Source organism: Vipera ursinii, assembly GCF_947247035.1.
Source record: "Vipera ursinii genome assembly, chromosome: 4".
Lineage (NCBI taxonomy): Eukaryota > Metazoa > Chordata > Lepidosauria > Squamata > Viperidae > Vipera > Vipera ursinii.
The window spans coordinates 1,788,049-1,805,243 of record NC_139514.1 but is presented as its reverse complement, the minus strand read 5'-3'; the positions used below and the strand labels follow the sequence as shown (position 1 = coordinate 1,805,243).

Below are 17,195 nucleotides of genomic sequence, written 5' to 3'. Positions count from 1 at the left end.
TTTTGTGGGTTCCTGGTGGGACCTCTGCCAGCATCTCAGGCTAGCTTGCCAACCCAGGGAATGGGTTAAGGGCGTTGTGTGAAGTCAGCCCGCTCATTTGAAAAGTCCGAGAGTGACTCTGGGTTCTGCTGTCTGTGTGCCAGTTGCAAAATTAGACCAGAAGAACGTCCACACCGACGTCATTAAGTGGAAGCACCAGGAATTTCTGGAGACCTGGAATCCGATGGTTTTTCTCAAGAACCCTTCCAGAGTCGCTGAGGTAAATGGGATGGATGAAGGCCCAGGTTGTCACCAGCGTAGGGGAAGGGGAAGAGGAAGAGGAAGGGGGAGGAGAGGAGAAGAAAGGAAGGGAAGGGAAGGGAAGGGAAGGGAAGGAAGGGAAGGAGAAGGGAAGGGAAGGGAAAGGAAGGGAAGGGAAGGGGAGGGGAAGGGAAGGGAAGGGAAGGAAGGGAAGGAGAAGGGAAGGGAAGGGAAAGGAAGGGAAGGGAAGGGGAGGGGAAGGGAAGGGAAGGGAAGGGAAGGGGAGGGAAGGGAAGGGAAGGGAAGGGAAGGGAAGGGAAGGGAAGGGAAGGGAAAGGAAGGGAAGGAAGGGAAGGGAAGGGAAAGGAAAGGAAGGGGAGGGGAGGGAAGGGAAGGGAAGGGAAGGGAAGGAAAGGAAGGGAAGGGGAAGGGAAGGGGAGGGGAGGGGAGGGGAGGGGAGGGGAGGGAAGGGGAGGGGAGGGAAGGGAAGGGAAAGGAAGGGAAGGGAAATGAAAGGGAAGGGAAGGGAAGGGAAGAGAGGGAAGGAAAGGGAAAGGGAAAGGAAAAAGCCAAGCCCCTTCTTCCTGCTCTCCCTTCTCCAGGTGTTCAGTGTCTACTTCAGCCCCAGAGAGAAGACCGATTTCCTCCTGACCCTCCTGGACGGGCTGACCGAGGCCTGCGGCAATTTCTCTTGGGCCGCTGCAGAGTCTCTTCTCGCCAGCATCGCAAGGACCTGCGGTCCAGAAATAGAAAAGGTCAGTCACACACACACAAAGACACACAGACACACACACACACACACACACACAAACACCAAAGCCTGGGGAAGCTCCTGGATCCCCCCCCTCGGAGACCCCTCGCAGCACCTATTCCCAGGCGCCTGGGTGACCCGGCTGCACCCATCGCTAAACTGGGCTGTTTCCTCCAGGCCATTTATATACGGAGCATTGTATAACTTGAAGAGCGCTTAATGCGGGAATTCCCTTGCGACTGGATTGAAGCCAAGAACAGCGCTGAAGGGATAGGCTGGGCTCCGGAAGTCCTCCACTTACAACGTTTCGTTTAGCAACCATTCAAAGTTATGGCGGCAATTTTTTAAAAAATGATTGGTTTTTTTTTCATTCTTAACGATCGTGGTAGCAGCCCCGCGTTAACATGATCAAAATTCAGCCGCTTGGCAGCTGACTCACATTTATGACGGTCGCAATGTCCCGGGAGACACGTGATCCCCTTTTTGTGACCTTCTGACAATCGAAGTCAAGGGGGTAACCCGGAATCACTTAATCGCTGTGTTACTCATTTAAACAGCTGCAGTGACTCATTTAGTGACTGGCAAGTAAAGTCGTAAAGCGGGGCACAACTCACTTAACAAACGTCTTGTTTAACGTCAGTGGTTGCGGGCTCAGTTGCGGTCGCGAGCAGTACCTGGGATCTCTTTCAGAAATGGCTTATTTAATTGTCTTAACGCTTTTAGAGATCTTCAGGGCGACAAATTTGAAAAACCACCTAGTGAGTTTTCCTTCATTCTTGAACAAAAGAAAAATTAATTGCTTCTTCCTCCTCCTCCTCCTTCCTCCTGCCACTCAAGGACAGTCTTAGTGATTGATGATGATGATGATGATGATGATGATGATAGAGTTGGAAGGGACCTTGGAGGTCTTGTAGTCCAACCCCCTGCTCAGGCAGGAAACCCTATACCATTTCAGACAAATGGCTATCCAGTCTCTTCTTAAAAACTTCCAGTTTGGGAGCCTTCACAACCTCTGGTGGCAGGTAGTTCCACTGGTTAATTGTTCTCACTGTCTGGAAATTTCTCCTTAATTGCAGGTTGTTTCTCTCCTTGGTTAGTCTCCATCTGTTGCTTCTTGTCCTGCCTTCAAGTGCTTTGGAGAATAGCTTGACTGCCTCTTCTTTGGGGCAGCCCCTGAGATACCCCATGTCCCTCCCCTGTCCTTCTCTTCATTAAACTATATCCAGTGGTGGGATTCAGCCAGTTCGCACCACTTTGGCAGGACCGGTGGCTAATTTTTTTGTTGCCCAGACCCAGAATGGACTTCCGGAAGCGGCATCCGCACAAAGAACCGGTTGTTCACCTATTTGAATCCCAACACTGACTATATTGCAATAGCAGAACTTTTTGGAGGAAGCTGAGTTTCAGGGAAGAGGTAGTTTCTTGCATGAGGGACAGGGCTATGTTCAAAGCAGCTTGGCCGCCTCTTGACGCTTTTGTTGTGATTCAGTGTCAGCCTGTGCTCCCAGCAGCTGAGTCCGAGGAATCTGAGGAGGAGGAGGAGGAGGAGGAGGAGGAGGAGGAGGGGTTTGAAGAGCCTTTGGTGTCCGATGGAGGCTCTGATGCACTGCAGGACTCTCAGCCTGGCCCCTCCAGTCGTGTTCCTCATGAGGCTCAGCTGTGTGAGGAGGAGGGGTCGGACTCAGAAGAGTCACAGCTGAATCTGTTCAGAGACACTAGAAGCAGAAGGCAATCCAGCAGAGCAGAGCAGAGCAGAGAAAATCAATGAGGCAACTCAGTGAGAGGAGGAGAAGGCAGTGAGAAGGCACGCTGTGGGACTGATAGTAAAAGGGGAAGGAGTGGGCGGGGCTGGTTGCTGAAGGCAACCATTCGGAGACATTCTAAAGGAATCCTGGTCTGTTCTGGCTACTTCTGTTTAACTCTTGTTTGTTGAGTCTTGTTTGATATTTTGATTCATTTATTGAAGGGAATATTCTGTTGCTTTTTTGTTTGAACTGTAAATAAATTTGGGTTGGTTTTTCTCCAGTTTATTGACAGTAAAAAGGAAAAAGGGGTTGTCCCTGACACACAAACAGCTGGAAGAGAACAGCTTTCTCCCACCTCCTTGTCCTCTCCTTTAAAGGTCCCCGATATTATAGAAGGCATCTGCAGCCGTCTGAACCTGATCCGTCGACCCAGCACCAGAAGGCTGTTGATGAAGTTGGTGGGGCTGTTGGCGGGCACGACCGAGCACTTAGACACCGTCATCTCAAGTCTTCTGGAACATTCCTTCTCAGCAGACAGGTGCCCAACGACTCCTTCCAGCCCTAGTACGGAAATTGGAGCGATGCTGTGGTTTCTATGGCAACTTACGTTATTCCTCATTCGGGGCCTTAAGCCAGGGTTTCCCAAACATGGCCATTTCCAGGCCTGGGGACTTCAACTCCCAGAATTCATCAGCCATGGTGGCCATTGAGGAGAATTCTGGGAGTTGAAGTCCACACGCCTGGAAATTGCCAAGGTAAACAGGGCCTACACTAAACCCCAAGCATAAGGTTCGGCCTAAGACCTCCTTCAGAGGTGTGGTGAGGATAACTCCCATAATTCTCAGCCAGAACTGCCCATGATTTTCAGGAGTTGTGGGTCTGGATGTATTTGGAGCCCCCCATCAGGAGAAAGCAAGATTAGACTGGGATTTAATTCATTTAGAATAGGGGTCCTCAACCATGGCAACTTTAAGACTTGTGGACTTCAATTCCCAGAATTCCTCAGCCAGCTTGGCTGAGGAATTCTGGGAGTTGAAGTCCACAAGTCTTAAAGCTGCCAAGGCTGAGGACTCCTGATTTAGAGTCTTCTTGGATGCCTTAACACAGGGGTCTTCGAACTTGGCCCTTTTATGACTTGTAGACTTCAACTCCCAGAATTCCTCAGCCAGCGTGCCTGGTTGAGGAATTCTGGGATTTGAAGTCCACAAGTCATAAGAGGGCCAAGTTTGAAGACCCCTGCCTTAACAGATCCAGCCAATCAATTCAGGAGGAAACATCTCCCATTGTGACCCATACATGTAATTTGGGTCACTAGTAAAGGAATGTTAATGCTGGTTTCAGACATGTTAAACCTATATTACTTGGGAGGACAACAAAACTTGAGTTTTCACAACATGGGCACCATATTAAATACTTGCATTAAGTACCTATATTACTAGATGTCTAATATCTATGCGTATTTACCCATGTAGTATGGCTGTGGTATTATTATTTATCCTTATTATCTTCTTTATTCCCCCCCCCTCCCCTCTTAACTGATATTATTTTGATGATTATCATTATTCTGCTGCGTTGTGTGTACACTAAGAGCTGCACTGGAGCCAAATACCTTGGGTGTCTAATCACACGTGGCCAAATTCAATTTAATATTATAAGCTTCAAAACAATGGGTAGGCGGAGTTCACACAACGCGCTGGCCTAAGCTACTATGAGGCTGGATCACTCATGGATGTGACAACCTGAACATTGTCTTAGTATGGGTGTGTGAAGTACCCCATCGCCATAGGCTATTTTTTTTAATTAGCTTTTTTTAAAAAATAAAAATTCTAAAAAATCAGGTTCCTTGGTCACATCCATCCATTGGGGAGGGTACTGAGTGACGTGCCCCTCCCGGAGAGAGACTTTGGCCCTTCATTCAACCTTCCTCTCATTTGCAGCAGTCCATCGGAGCTGTGGCGATCTCTTTCAAAGGAGGAGATGATTGACGAGCAACTTCTGGAGAACTTGCTCACCAGGCTGCAGAGCCAACATAAGATGGAGCTGCAGCCCCCATCAGTCTCCATCACTGTGAGTTGGACCGTGCCTTGGTTCAGGGAAAGCTAGGTCCTAAGTCCTGGTTTCACTGTTAGAGTCCATCTTTTGGGCATCTTTGGGGCAAATTCAGAGTCGCAGATAATGGCCGACCTTTGATTTGTTCTTCTCTTGTAACTAGTAGTGGACCATCCCTTAAATAGGAGCCAGCCGTGCGCTGCAGCTGCCAAAAAAAGCCAACACAGGGCTGGGCTGCATTAACGGAAGGATAGAATCAGGATCACCTGAAGTGTTAATACCGCTTTACAAGGCCTGGGTAAGGCCACACCTGGAATACGGCATCCAGTTTTGGTCCCCACGATGTAAAAAAGATGTTGAGACTCTGCAAAGAGGGCAGAGAAGAGCAACGGAGATGATCAGGGGACTGGAGGATAAAACGTATAAGGAATGGTTGCTGGAATTGAGTATGTCTGGTTTAATGAAGAGAAGGACGAGGGGGGACAAGATAACAGGGTTGCAGTATCTCAGGGGCTGCCCCAAAGAAGAGGGAATCAATTATTTATCCTTATTATTTTCCTTACTCCCTCTTTTACTGGAATTATTTTGGAATTATTATTATTATTATTATTATTATTATTATTATTATTATTATTATTATTATTATTATTATTATTAACCCCCTGCTCAAGCAGGAGAACCTATACCAATCCAGAGAAATGGCTATCCAATCTCTTCTTAAAAACCTCCATTGTTGAAGCTCCCACAACTTCTGGTGGCAAGGAGTTCCACTGGTTAATTGTCCTCACTGTCAGGATGTCTCTCCTTAATTCCAGGTTGCTTCTCTCCTTGATTGGTTTCCATCCGTTGTTTCTTGTCTTGCCTTCTTCAGGTGGTTTGGAGAATAGCTTGACTCGCTCTTCTTTGGGGCAGCCCCTGAGATACTGTATCACTGCTGCCATGTCAGCCTTATTCCTACTTTTCATGAAGCTAGACATACCCAAGATTCCAAGATACTAATGAATAATAATAATAATAATAATAATAATAATAATAATAATAATAATAATAATAATGATGATGATGATGATGATGATGATGATTGAAGGGTCCTTGGAGGTCATCTAGTCCAACCCCCTGCTCAGGCAGGAAACCCTATACCATTTCAGACAATTGGCTGTCCAGTCTCTTCTTAAAGACTCCCAGTGTTGGAGCATTCACCACTTCTGGAGGCAGGTGGTTCCACTGGTTAATTGTTCTAACAGTCAGGAAGTTTCTCCTTAGTTCTAGGTTGCTTCTCTCCTTGGTTGGTTTTCATCCGTGGCTTCTCCTCCTGCCTTCTTCAGGGACTTTGGAGGAGAGCTGGACTGTTGCTTTGCATAGGTTCTCCTGCTTGAGCAGGGGGCTGGACTAGAAGACCTCCAAGGCCCCTTCCAGCTCTGATTATTCTGTTATCCTTCCTTCCTTCCTTCCTTCCTTCCTTCCTTCCTTCTCCATCCCTGGAGGCTTTTCAAAAGAAAGTAGACAGTCACTTGTCTGAGATGGCATAGGTTCTCCTGCTTGAGCAGGGGGCTGGACTAGATGACCTCCAAGGTCCCTTCCAGCTCCTATTCTGACGGAATGCCATCCTGCTTTCCTTCTCCCCCGTCCCCCATCCAGTTAACCCAGGCTCTCTACGAGGTGATCTCCGTCCTGGAATCCAGGGACACCATCCGAGGCCTTTTTCCGGAACTCTTGGTGACTTTGCTGGTGGAGCTTCATTTTGGCAGTCAGAGAGATGCCCTGCCCGACGTGGACTTCCTCCAGCAGTGTGGGCAGGTCAAAGGTCAAGTCAGGTGCCACTTCCTAGGGCATCCTCATCTCCCCATCCCCGCTGCCAACCTTTCTTGCGTTACGAGTAGTCCTTGACTTACAACGGCTTGTTTAGCGACCGTTGGAAGTTACAACAGCAGTGGGGAAAAAAATGACTTAGGATCGTTTTTCACGTTTGCGACCGTTTGCAGCGTTCCCCCGTGGTCCCGTGATCAAAATTCGGACACTTGGCAACCGATTCATAGTTATGACGGTCGCAGCATCCCAGGGCTGTGTCTCACGTGATCCCCTTTTGCAACCTTCTGACAAGCCAAGTCAAGGGGGGGGAGCCAGATTTGCTTAACGACCGTGTGGCTAACTGAACAACCGTGGTGATTCATTTAACGACCGTGGCGAGAAAGGTTGTCAAACGGGCCAAAACCACATTTGAACAACTGTCTCTCTGAGCGACGGAAATCTTGGGCTCGGGTTGTGGTGGTAAGTCGAGGTAGTCCTAGACTTAACGACCGCAGCCAAGCCCAAAATTTACGATTGCCAAGTAGGAAAGTTGCTGAGTGAATTTTATACCCCGTTTTACGCCTTTTCTTACCACCGTTAAGCGAACCACTGCTGTTGCTCAGTTAGTTGCACGCTTGTTAAGTGAATCATCTTCCCCCCCTTCTTTACATTGCTTGTCTGAAGGTCGCAAAAGGGGATCACATGATCCCCGGAGACACTGCGACTGTTGTAAATATGAGTCAATTCATTGCCAAGCATCCGGATGTAAATGTCCCAGCCTAGGTGAGTCCTGGTTATGCTCGCAAGGGGAAACCCCTCTTCCAATCAAGCAGGCAGGGAAAAACCAAAACCCCTTTTATCCTCACAGACCCGAGTCAATCTCCAAGGCAAACAAACCCAGTCCACAGAAACTCCATCCTCAACACGCACGGCGGCCTTCGGCAACCAGCACTTCCCACACCTTCCCTTTTATAATTCAGCCCAGGCCTGGCTTCCTAAGGCCTTCTCCTTTGCCTTTGGAGCCGCCCCATTGCCTTCCTCTGTCCTACTCGCTTCTCTTGCCGGCGCTTTCGTGCATCCTCGATTTGTCCCAGCTGTGCTTCGTCGCTGTCCAACTCAGACTCCCAGCACAGCTGTGTCTCAGCCTGAGGGCGAGTAGAGGGGCCGGGCTCCTTGTCCGACTATAAGTCTTGGAGCTCCACAGAGCCTTCCTCTGACTCTAATGTCACTCCAGGACCCTCCTCCTCCTCCTCCTCTGATTCCTCAGACTCAGCTGCCGGATCCATGGGCTGGCGAGGAATCACAACAGTAAATCTCCTGACGGTCATAAGTCACTTTTTTTTTAGTGCCGTTGTAACTTCGAGCGGCCGCTGTACGAACGTCAGTGCCGAACGTTGAACGGTCACTAAAATCAACCGTTGTAAGTCGAGGAACTACCTGTGTGAGGAAGAGCAGCCCTGAGCGAGTCGTCCTCTGCCCCTTCAGTTTTGCTGTGGAGGCCATCAAGATGCTGCTCATCCGGATCGGATGCCGGTACGAGGTGACGTTCATGGAGAAGACGCGCGGCTGGTTGATGCTGCAAAGTGGCCGGGAACTCCTCCAGGGAAGCACCCTCCTGGCCAGGTGAGCCTGCCACCCCCACCCCCCACCCCCCAAAAGACTGTTGGGTTCTTCAACTCAGAAAGTGGAAATCGCCTTCGCCCTTTTGTCTGTGGGGTGGCACGGCAGCTGAGCAATCCGAGTTTGAGCCCTGAGCGCGCCGAGAACGGGCGAGCTCCCGTCCTCGCCTCAGCTCCTGCCCACCTAACCTAGCAGCTCGAAAGCATGCAGAAGCGAGTGGATAAATACAGGTAGTCCTCAACTTACGACAGCTCGCTTAGTGACATTCCGGAGTTGCCACAGCACTCTAAAAAAGGGACTTGGGACCAGTGTTTCACAGTTACGACCGTTGCAGCCTCCCTGTGGCCGCGTGATCCAAATCCGAAGGATTGACAACTGGTTCATATTTACGACGCTGGCCGTGTGCCGAGTCACATGATCTGCTTTTGCAACCTCCTGGCAAGCAAAGTCAATGGGGGAAGCCAGATCCACTTAACAACATTGTTACTAACTTAACAACCACAGCGATTCACGTAACAACCGCAAACTGTTAATGGATCTTTTGTGTTTTTCAGAGCCATGCTCCATTTTTGCTGCCCAGAGATTATCAGGGTCCTGGATTTGCTATTCTCTCTCTTCAGCAAAGGCAGGGAAATGCACAAGCCGACAATCATTGCGGTCTTTGTCGAGGTAAGGAGCAGGTTTAGTTTGCACCGCGCACAGATCTTCTCACAATCAACCTCACTATTCAGATCAGAACAAATACACAGCTGGTTCAATTCAGCTGACAAAAATAAACTTGATGTTTATTCACTCAACCTGAAGTTGAAGTCCACCCCCGGTCTAGGGTAGGAGTAGGCAACCTTGGCTCTTTTAGGACTGGCGGACTTCAACTCCCAGAATTCCTGAGCCAGCATGGCGGAAACCTTGGCCCCTTCATGACTCGTGGACTTCAACTCCCAGAATTCCTCAGCCAGCATGGGGGAAACTTTGGCCCCTTCATGACTCGTGGACTTCAACTCCCAGAATTCCTCAGCCAGCATGAGGGAACTATGGTCCCTTCATGACTCGCGGACTTCAACTCCCAGAATTCCTGAGCCAGCATGGCTCAGCTTGGAAAGCTCTCCCTTTCCCCTCAGCATGGCTGGCTCAGGAATTCTGGGAGTTGAAGTCCGTGAGTCATAAAAAAGCCAAGGTTGCCTAGCCCTTGTCTAGGGTGATGAAAAAAAGATCTCCAGAACATGCCTGAATGTTCTACACTTCTTGCAGTTGACTCTCCTCTTTCATGATTTTTCTCTCTCCCTCACCCAATCCCAACTCGGTCCTCCTCCAAAGGGTTATTTCAGCCCCAAAGACCAAAAAGACAATTTCTTCTGATGGCTTCTTGGCTTTGAGAAGACGTCCTCCCACCTGAGGCCACCAAAATAAATTTGAACCGTGGGAAGACACCCCTCTCCTCTTGACAACTATGAACCCCCGCCCGTCTTCCAGTTGCTCTTTTCCCTTGAGGAACTTGATCCTCTTTCTCACCCCTTCGGCCTCTCGTGATGGATTCTCACCTTGATCTCCAGCTACTTCACCACCAAGACGTCGATCGGTTTCCCACCGAACAGATCTTTGAGAGCCTCGAGGAATGGACCCAAAATCCCAGCCCAGATGTTCGTTCTCTGGCCCTACGAGCACTTGGCATCCTGGCCATCCACCCAGACAAGGTGAGGAAGCAGCTGTTGTGATTCAGGGTCAGCCTGTGGGTTCGGCAGTTGGGTCGGACGACTCAGAGGAGGAGGGGGGTGTTGAAGAGCTTGCTGATGAGAGCCCTCAGCCACGCCCTTCCCACCTGGTCACGATGGAGACCCAGCTGTGTGAGCCTGACAGCGTGGATGAAGATGACCCACGGCTGGCCCTGTTCAAGGACGCCCGACGCAGGAGGCAGTCAATCAGGAGTAAACAGAGGAAGGCAATGGGGCTCCTCGGAAGGAGGCAGAGAGAAGCCACGCCCTGAACTGTATAAAAGGGGAATGCGTGGGAGGGCTGGTTTGCTGAAGGCAACCGCTTGAAAAGCTCCTGTTTCTTGGTTCGTGTCTTGTTCCGTTTGTTTTTGTAGCAATAAATTTGGCAGGCGTAATTCCAGCCTCTTGCCTTCTTGTAAAAGGGGCTGTCCCTGCCTTTTCTGCAGGGCCGGTAGCAGGCTGGTACAGAACAGCAGCTGAGAAGTGACCCCCAATTGTTGGGAGGGGTCTTTCCGTTCCAGATTATGGACCCATAATCTGGTTTTTCTGCAAAAGACTCTTCGGCCCACATTCACAAGTTAGTCTTCGCTGTAGATCTAAGACTTGAGGAAGGATGTCCCCTCCCAAAAAATTGAGCTGTCAGAAGCTCTTGAGATGTTTCTCCTAGCCTACCCAACCTCTCCATAACAATGTGAAAAAAGCAACTTATGACTTGTTTTTCACACTTAACAACCGTTGCAGCATTCCCCCGTCTTCAAAACGGAGACACTTGGGCAACTGACTCATGCTTACGACGGTTGCAATGGTCCCGGCTTCGCGTGATCCCCTTTTGCGACCTTCTCACGAGCAAAGTCAATGGGGAAGCAACTCGCTTCACAGTTACAGCGGGTCGCTTAATAACCGTGAGAAGAAAGGTCCTAAAATGGGGCGAAACGCATCTAACAATGGTCTCGCTTAGCAACAGAAATTTTGGGCTGACTTGCGGTCGTAAGAAAAGGACTAGCGGTAGATCCACCCAGGGCTAGCTAAGTTATTTATGTGTTTTCGCAAAGATGAGAAAGTCGTTTGGAGAGTCAGATGAGGATAATTTGACAGGTAAATCCATCAATAAGGCACGGACAACGATGGGTGCATCCTCTTTGCAGGTGGAGGACGTCAAAGCCTTGATGCCCACCCTCTTGGGCGGCCTGGAGGAAACAGACAACAGTGTCATCATGGAAGCCATCACCGCCCTCCAAAATGTCCTGAGGTTCATGCAGAGGAGTGACGTCGTAACTCTGGCAGAGAAGCTCCTTCCGTTGTTTAGCGCTGTAAGATGGTTCGCCCAGGTGGATTCTGAAGACCTTCTCGCTGTCTTTCTCAACCTTGGCCACAAGGGGTGGACTTCAACTCAATCAATCAGTGCAGAGCTGGGAGGGCCCTCAGAGATCTTCTAGCCCAACCCCCTGCTCAAGCAGGAGATCCTGTACCATTCCAGTGGCTGTCCAGTCTTCTTAAAAGTCTCCATTGATGGAGAACCCACAACATCTGGAGGCAAAAGCTGTTCCACTGGTTACTTGTTCTCACTGTCAGGAAGTTTCTCCTTAAATCCAGCTTTGCTGGCTGGGGAATTCTGGGAGTTGAAGTCCACCCTGGCCACTTTAAGACTTGTCGACCAGTTCCCAGAATTCCTCAGCTAGCCATGTTGGCTAGAGAGTTAGGTGAGTTGAAGTCAACAAGTCTTAAATTCGGGTAGTTGAAGTCATTCCATCTTAGTGGTCAAGGCTGAAAAACACTGTCCTCTCCACATTTCTGTGGTTCCTTGGGTCCTCTGAGGTCTTCTCCTGCGTTTGGGTCTCCTTGGTCTCCTCTCCCATACCAGCCACTACAAAAGGAGACACAGGTCAACAAACCACCATAAGACCCAGATGCACAATAGATTGAATCAATATTTAGAACCAGAACAACAGAAATCAGATTTTCAACTAAAAAGACACCTCCTGGAGAACATCCAGCAGAGGTTGGGGTGGGAATGACCGCTTCCCTAAAAACAGGTCTCCAAACTTGGCAACTTTAAGACTCGTGGACTTCAGTTCTGGGGAATTCTGGGAGTTGAAGTCCACGAGTCTGAAATTCTGGAAATTCTGGGAGTTGAAGTCCACGAATCTCAAATTCTGGGAATTCTGGGAGTTGAAGTCCACGAATCTCAAATTCTGGGAATTCTGAGAGTTGAAATCCACGACTCTCAAATTCTGGGGATTCTGGGAGTTGAAGTCCGCGAGTCTCACATTCTGGGATTCTGGGAGTTGAAGTCCACGAATCTCAAATTCTGGGAATTCTGGGAGTTGAAATCCATGAGTCTCAAATTCTGGATATTCTGGGAGTTGAGGTCTGCGAGTCTCACATTCTGGGAATTCTGGGAGTTGAAGTCCACGAGTCTCAAAATCTGGGAATTCTGGGAGTTGAAGTCCACAAGTCGCAAATTCTAGGGATTCTGGGAATTGGAGTCCATGAGTCTCAAATTCTGGGAATTCTGGGAGTTGAAGTCCACGAGTCTTACATTCTGGAAATTCTGGGAGTTGAAGTCCATGAGTCTTACATTCTGGGAATTCTGGGAGTTGAAGTCCACAAGTCGCAAATTCTGGGAAATCTGGGAATTCAAGTCCATGATTCACAAATTCTGGGGATTCTGGGACTTGAAGTCCACGATTCTCAAATTCTGGGGATTCTGGGAATTGGAGTCCACGAGTCTCAAATTCTGGGAATTCTGGGAGTTGAAGTCCACGAGTCTTAAAAGTTGCCACCTTTGGAGAGCCCTGCCTTAAAGTATCACAAAGATGTTGCGTTGTCTGATTCTCAAGGATGCTGGTGTTTGCTTGTCGTTACAAGGATAGGTTTGTCTGCTCCCGTGCTACAGACCAGGTTATGCCATATATGGCAAACGCCACGACATCATGACACTCCAGGCTGCTGCTGATGAGCGTTCTTGTTCGCAGGCAGACACTAAAGTCCGCAGCTCCGCCATCGTTCTCTTTGCCGAGCTGCCCAGTTTGGTGAAGAAGAAGGAGAAGTATCTGATCCAGGAACAGGTCAATCAAAGTCTGGTCCCGCTGTTGCTTCACCTGCAGGACGAGGAACCAGATGTTGTGAAGGTGAGCGGAGTTGAGGAACGGAGTTGGGGAAGGCTGCAGGAATTGGAGATGTCTAGTCTAATGAAGAGAAGGACCAGGGGGGACACGATAGCAGCCTTCCAGCATCTCAGGGGCTGCCCCAAAGAGGAGGGAGTCAAGCCATTCTCCAAAGCCCCTGAAGGCAGGACAAGGAGCAAAGGATGGAAATGAATCAAGGAGAGAAGCAACCTGGGACTAAGAGAGAAATTTCCTGACAGTTGGAACAATTAACCAGTGGAACAACTTGCCACTAGAAGCGGTGAATGCTCCAACACCGGAGGTTTTTAAGAACAGATTGGACAGCCATTTGTCCGAAATGGTCTAAGGTTTCCTGCCTGAGCAGGGGGTTGGACTAGATGACCTCCAAGGTCCCTTCCAACCCTATAAGCCCTTGAAAGGTTTGTAGAGCGGTTATTCACTCCCTTTTTTTCTTGAGGTCTGTACATCTTTTTTGTAGCACGGTGAGCAAAACTGGTTGCAGATTTTTGTCCCTGTCCCCACAGGGTTGTCAGGATGCTCTTCTCAAGTGTTTCCGCTTTCTGGGTTGGTCCCTTCCGAAGAAGGTCAGCAGCAAGAAAGCCTGGCACGATCACCCTCTGATTCCAGAGAGCCTCTGCCGTCAAATCGTGAGCACGCTTCCTCCATTTATTTATTTTTTATCATTATTACTACAGGGGTAGCTCGGGACCGTCTCTGGAGGTTTTTAAGAAGAAACCGGACAGCCATTTCTTTGGAATGGCATAAGGTCTCCTGTCTGAGCAGGGGGTTGGACTGGATGACCTCCAAGGTCCCTCCCAACGCTGTTATTCTGATTCGATGGTGAGAGAAATCATTGTTTCCTTTCTCTCTCGTGTCCTTTGATAGTCCTGGAAGGTAAAAACCATCCCCGCCGTCTTGCTCCAGTGCCTGGATCATCTTCTGTGTCCCCAAGTTTCCATCCGGAGAGCAGCGACCATCTTTATTGGTGAGTTGGGGAATTCTGGGAGTTGAAGTCCACCCGCCTTGAACCACTTTGCCCAGGGGATTCTGGGAGTTGAAGTCCACCCTCCTCGAACCATTTTGCCTGGGGGATTCTGGGAGTTGAAGTCCACCCACCTTGAACCATTTTGCCCAGGGGATTCTGGGAGTTGAAGTCCACCCGCCTCGAACCATTTTGCCTGGGGGATTCTGGGAGTTGAAGTCCACCCGCCTCGAACCATTTTGCCTGGGGGATTCTAGGAGTTGAAGTCCACCCACCTTGAACCATTTTGCCTGGGGGATTCTGGGAGTTGAAGTCCACCCACCTTGGGCCATTTTGCCTGTACCGTGTTGGATTTACCCCAAATGACCACTAAAGGCCAAATATTAGTTCGGCCTGCACAGCCCTGACTTGCTTCGTCTTGGCCACAGACCAAGATCAGAAATCTTCCAGCTGTGGGCACAAACATCTGGGATCCTTCCCTGTTCCCTCCCTGTCTTGCAGGCTGTGTCGCTCAGTGTGCAGATCCTGTGGCCATCACTGAAGAGAACAAGGACTTGATATTCATCTGTAAGTACCTGCAGCAGGGATCATCCTGGCTAACGGCTTGTTGGGATCTTGAAGGACCCAGAGAATCGAGAAGGGGGCGGGGGGGGCTGAATTTTGTGCACGTGGAATGAAATTCAATCATTTATTTATTTTTATTTGCTTATCAAATTTCTTTGATAAGGTGACTCTTATTAAATCCGGGTGATTCTGATTTCAAGGAACGGAACCAGATTGCGCATTTGTTGTCGACAGAGAGCAAGCGACTCACCACTCTTCGTTTAGTGACCCTTCCAAGTTACAACGGCACGGAAAAAAGCGACTTAGGACCGTGTTTCACACTTATGGCCGTTGCAGCATCTCCACAGTCACGCGATCAAAATTCGGACGCTTGGCGATCAACTGGTATTTATGATGGTTGCAGCCTCCCCCCGGAGTCACATGATCCCCTTTTGGGACCTTATGGCCAGCAAAGCCCAATTCACTTAATGACTGTGTGACTCACTTAACAACCAGAGTGATTCACTTAACAACTGCATCTGTGCTTTTGTTATTATACAGTTACACTAACCGAATCTTGCAAGTCTGAAAACAGGTAGTCCTCAACTTATGACCACAGCTAGAGCCCAAAATTTCTGTTGCTAAGTGAGATGCTTGTTAAGTGAATTTTGTCACATTTTATGACCAATGTCAACTGGTTAATTGTTCTAACTCTCAAGAAGTTTCTCCTTAGTTCCAGGTTGCTTCTCTCCTCGGTTAGTTTCCATCCGTTGCTTCTTGTCCTGCCTTCGGGCGCTTTGGAGAATACGTAGCTTGACTCCCTCTTCTTTGGGGCAGCCCCTGAGATACTGGAAGGCTGCTATTATGTCCCCCCTCACCCTTCTCTTCGTTAAACTGGACATCCCGAATTCCAGCAACCGTTCCTTATACATTTTAGCCTCCAGTCCCCTGATCATCTTTGTTGCTCTTCTCTGCCCTCTTTCCAGAGTCTCCAATTCTTTTTTGTTTAATTGCAGTCCATTACAGATTGTCCTCAGGTTACAACCACAACTGAGTCCAAATTTTATGTGGCTAAGCGAAACATTTCTTTAAGTGGGTTTGGCCCCATTTCATGGCTTTTCTTGCCACAGCTGTTAAGTGAACATTGCATTTGCTAGGCTAGTAATACGGCTGTTCAGCAAACCCGGTTTCCCCCCAATGATTTTGCTGGCCAGAGGGTCGCAAAAAGGGATCACGTGACCCCTGGGGACAACAGTCATAAATACCAGTCAGTTGCCCAGTGTCTGAATTTTGATGATGTGACCAAGGGGGTGCTGCAACAGTCATAGGTGTGGAAAAACAGTCCTAAGTCACTTTTTTCAGTGCCGTTGTAACTTAGACTTGTCTCTAAATGAACTGGTGTAAGTTGACGACTACGTGTATGGTAATTTCAACTTCTCATAAAGGAGAATATTTGTAGCTCAGGGTTGACCTGAAGGGTCCTTGGTGCTCTCTGAGCTGGGCGGATTTTTTTTGAAGGCGTTTCATTACCCAATTTATGTGACACTGATGATGTCGCCTAGTTGGGTCATGAAACGTCTGCCAGAAAACCACCCAGCTCAAGAAGCACCAAGGACCCCACATTCATCATTCCCCTCCTCCTCCTCCTCCTCCAACTCCTCCTCCTCCCTGCAAACACCCCCCCTTCTAACACTGATGAGGTTCCCTAGTTGGGTCATGAAACGTCTGCAAGGAAACCACCCAGCTCAGAGAGCACCCAGGACCCCACATTCCACATTCCTCCTCCTCCTCCTCCTCCTCCTCCTCTCTGCAAACCCCACTTCCTTCTGGCCCTGATGATGTTACCTAGCTGGGTCATGAAATGTCTGCAAGAAAACCACCCAGCTCAGAGAGCACCAGGGATCCCACAGTCTTCCTCCTCCTCCTCCTCCTCCTCCTCCTCCTCCTCCTCCTCTACTCCACAAACCCCACTCCCTACTAGCACTGATGAAGTTCCCTAGTTGGCCAGGAAACGTCTGCAAGAAAGCCACCCAGCCCAGAGGGCACCCAGGGCCCCTGGCGTCACCCTCCCTTCTCCGTCAGCGGCTGACCTCCGCCATTTCCTCCCTTTCAGCCCTTTCCAAGCTGCAGCACGATCCGGATCCTTCGGTCCGGGTGGCATCCATGGAAGCCATGCAGATGGTGCAGGAGGCTTGCGGGGGCCCCTCCGTCGCGCTTCGGAGCCAGACCCACTTCAGCCTGGACAGGGAAGAGCGCCTTTTCTCCCAGGGACACTGGGAGGTGCCGGATCCGGCCATGACCCATCGCTGGAACCCATCCTCTCCCGTCTCCCATCGCATCGTCACTAGCCACCTCAGGAGGCGACAGTCGGGGGCCGCCCGCCAAACATGAGGCGCACCCGGGGAGGGGGAGGCAGAAGGGAGACCACCCCATTCCCCAAGAGGGCTGCAGCAGAACCGATCTGGAACCTTCCGTCCAGAAGGGATCCCCGCGGGAAAGCCGGCGGATGGACGTGGTCCAGTCCCGCGGTTGCATCCAGATTTGAGAGGCAGCCCCGGCGGGGACGAATTTTGCAGCAACGCGGGTCAGTGTCCATGCTGTGAGAGGTGCTCGCTCCTTTACGTCTCTTTGTAAAAATGT

The 17,195-nt window shown here is 49.7% G+C and overlaps 1 protein-coding gene across 1 annotated transcript in view; it reads left to right on the top strand.

Moving 5' to 3' along the window:
- LOC310640302 (maestro heat-like repeat-containing protein family member 7) overlaps window positions 1–16,946 on the top strand; it is a gene marked incomplete at both ends in the record, with an annotated part of 34,772 nt that extends 17,826 nt beyond the window's left edge. The window contains 14 exons of the mRNA XM_083362517.1: window positions 144–259; window positions 843–995; window positions 3,114–3,274; window positions 4,674–4,803; window positions 6,424–6,599; window positions 8,059–8,196; window positions 8,748–8,862; window positions 9,744–9,884; window positions 11,048–11,212; window positions 12,878–13,033; window positions 13,555–13,677; window positions 13,916–14,015; window positions 14,514–14,579; window positions 16,669–16,946. Of these exons, the coding sequence (XP_083218643.1) occupies window positions 144–259; window positions 843–995; window positions 3,114–3,274; window positions 4,674–4,803; window positions 6,424–6,599; window positions 8,059–8,196; window positions 8,748–8,862; window positions 9,744–9,884; window positions 11,048–11,212; window positions 12,878–13,033; window positions 13,555–13,677; window positions 13,916–14,015; window positions 14,514–14,579; window positions 16,669–16,946 (2,018 nt within the window). The remainder of the gene's footprint in view (window positions 1–143; window positions 260–842; window positions 996–3,113; window positions 3,275–4,673; window positions 4,804–6,423; window positions 6,600–8,058; window positions 8,197–8,747; window positions 8,863–9,743; window positions 9,885–11,047; window positions 11,213–12,877; window positions 13,034–13,554; window positions 13,678–13,915; window positions 14,016–14,513; window positions 14,580–16,668) is intronic.
- Window positions 16,947–17,195: the final 249 nt, after the last annotated feature.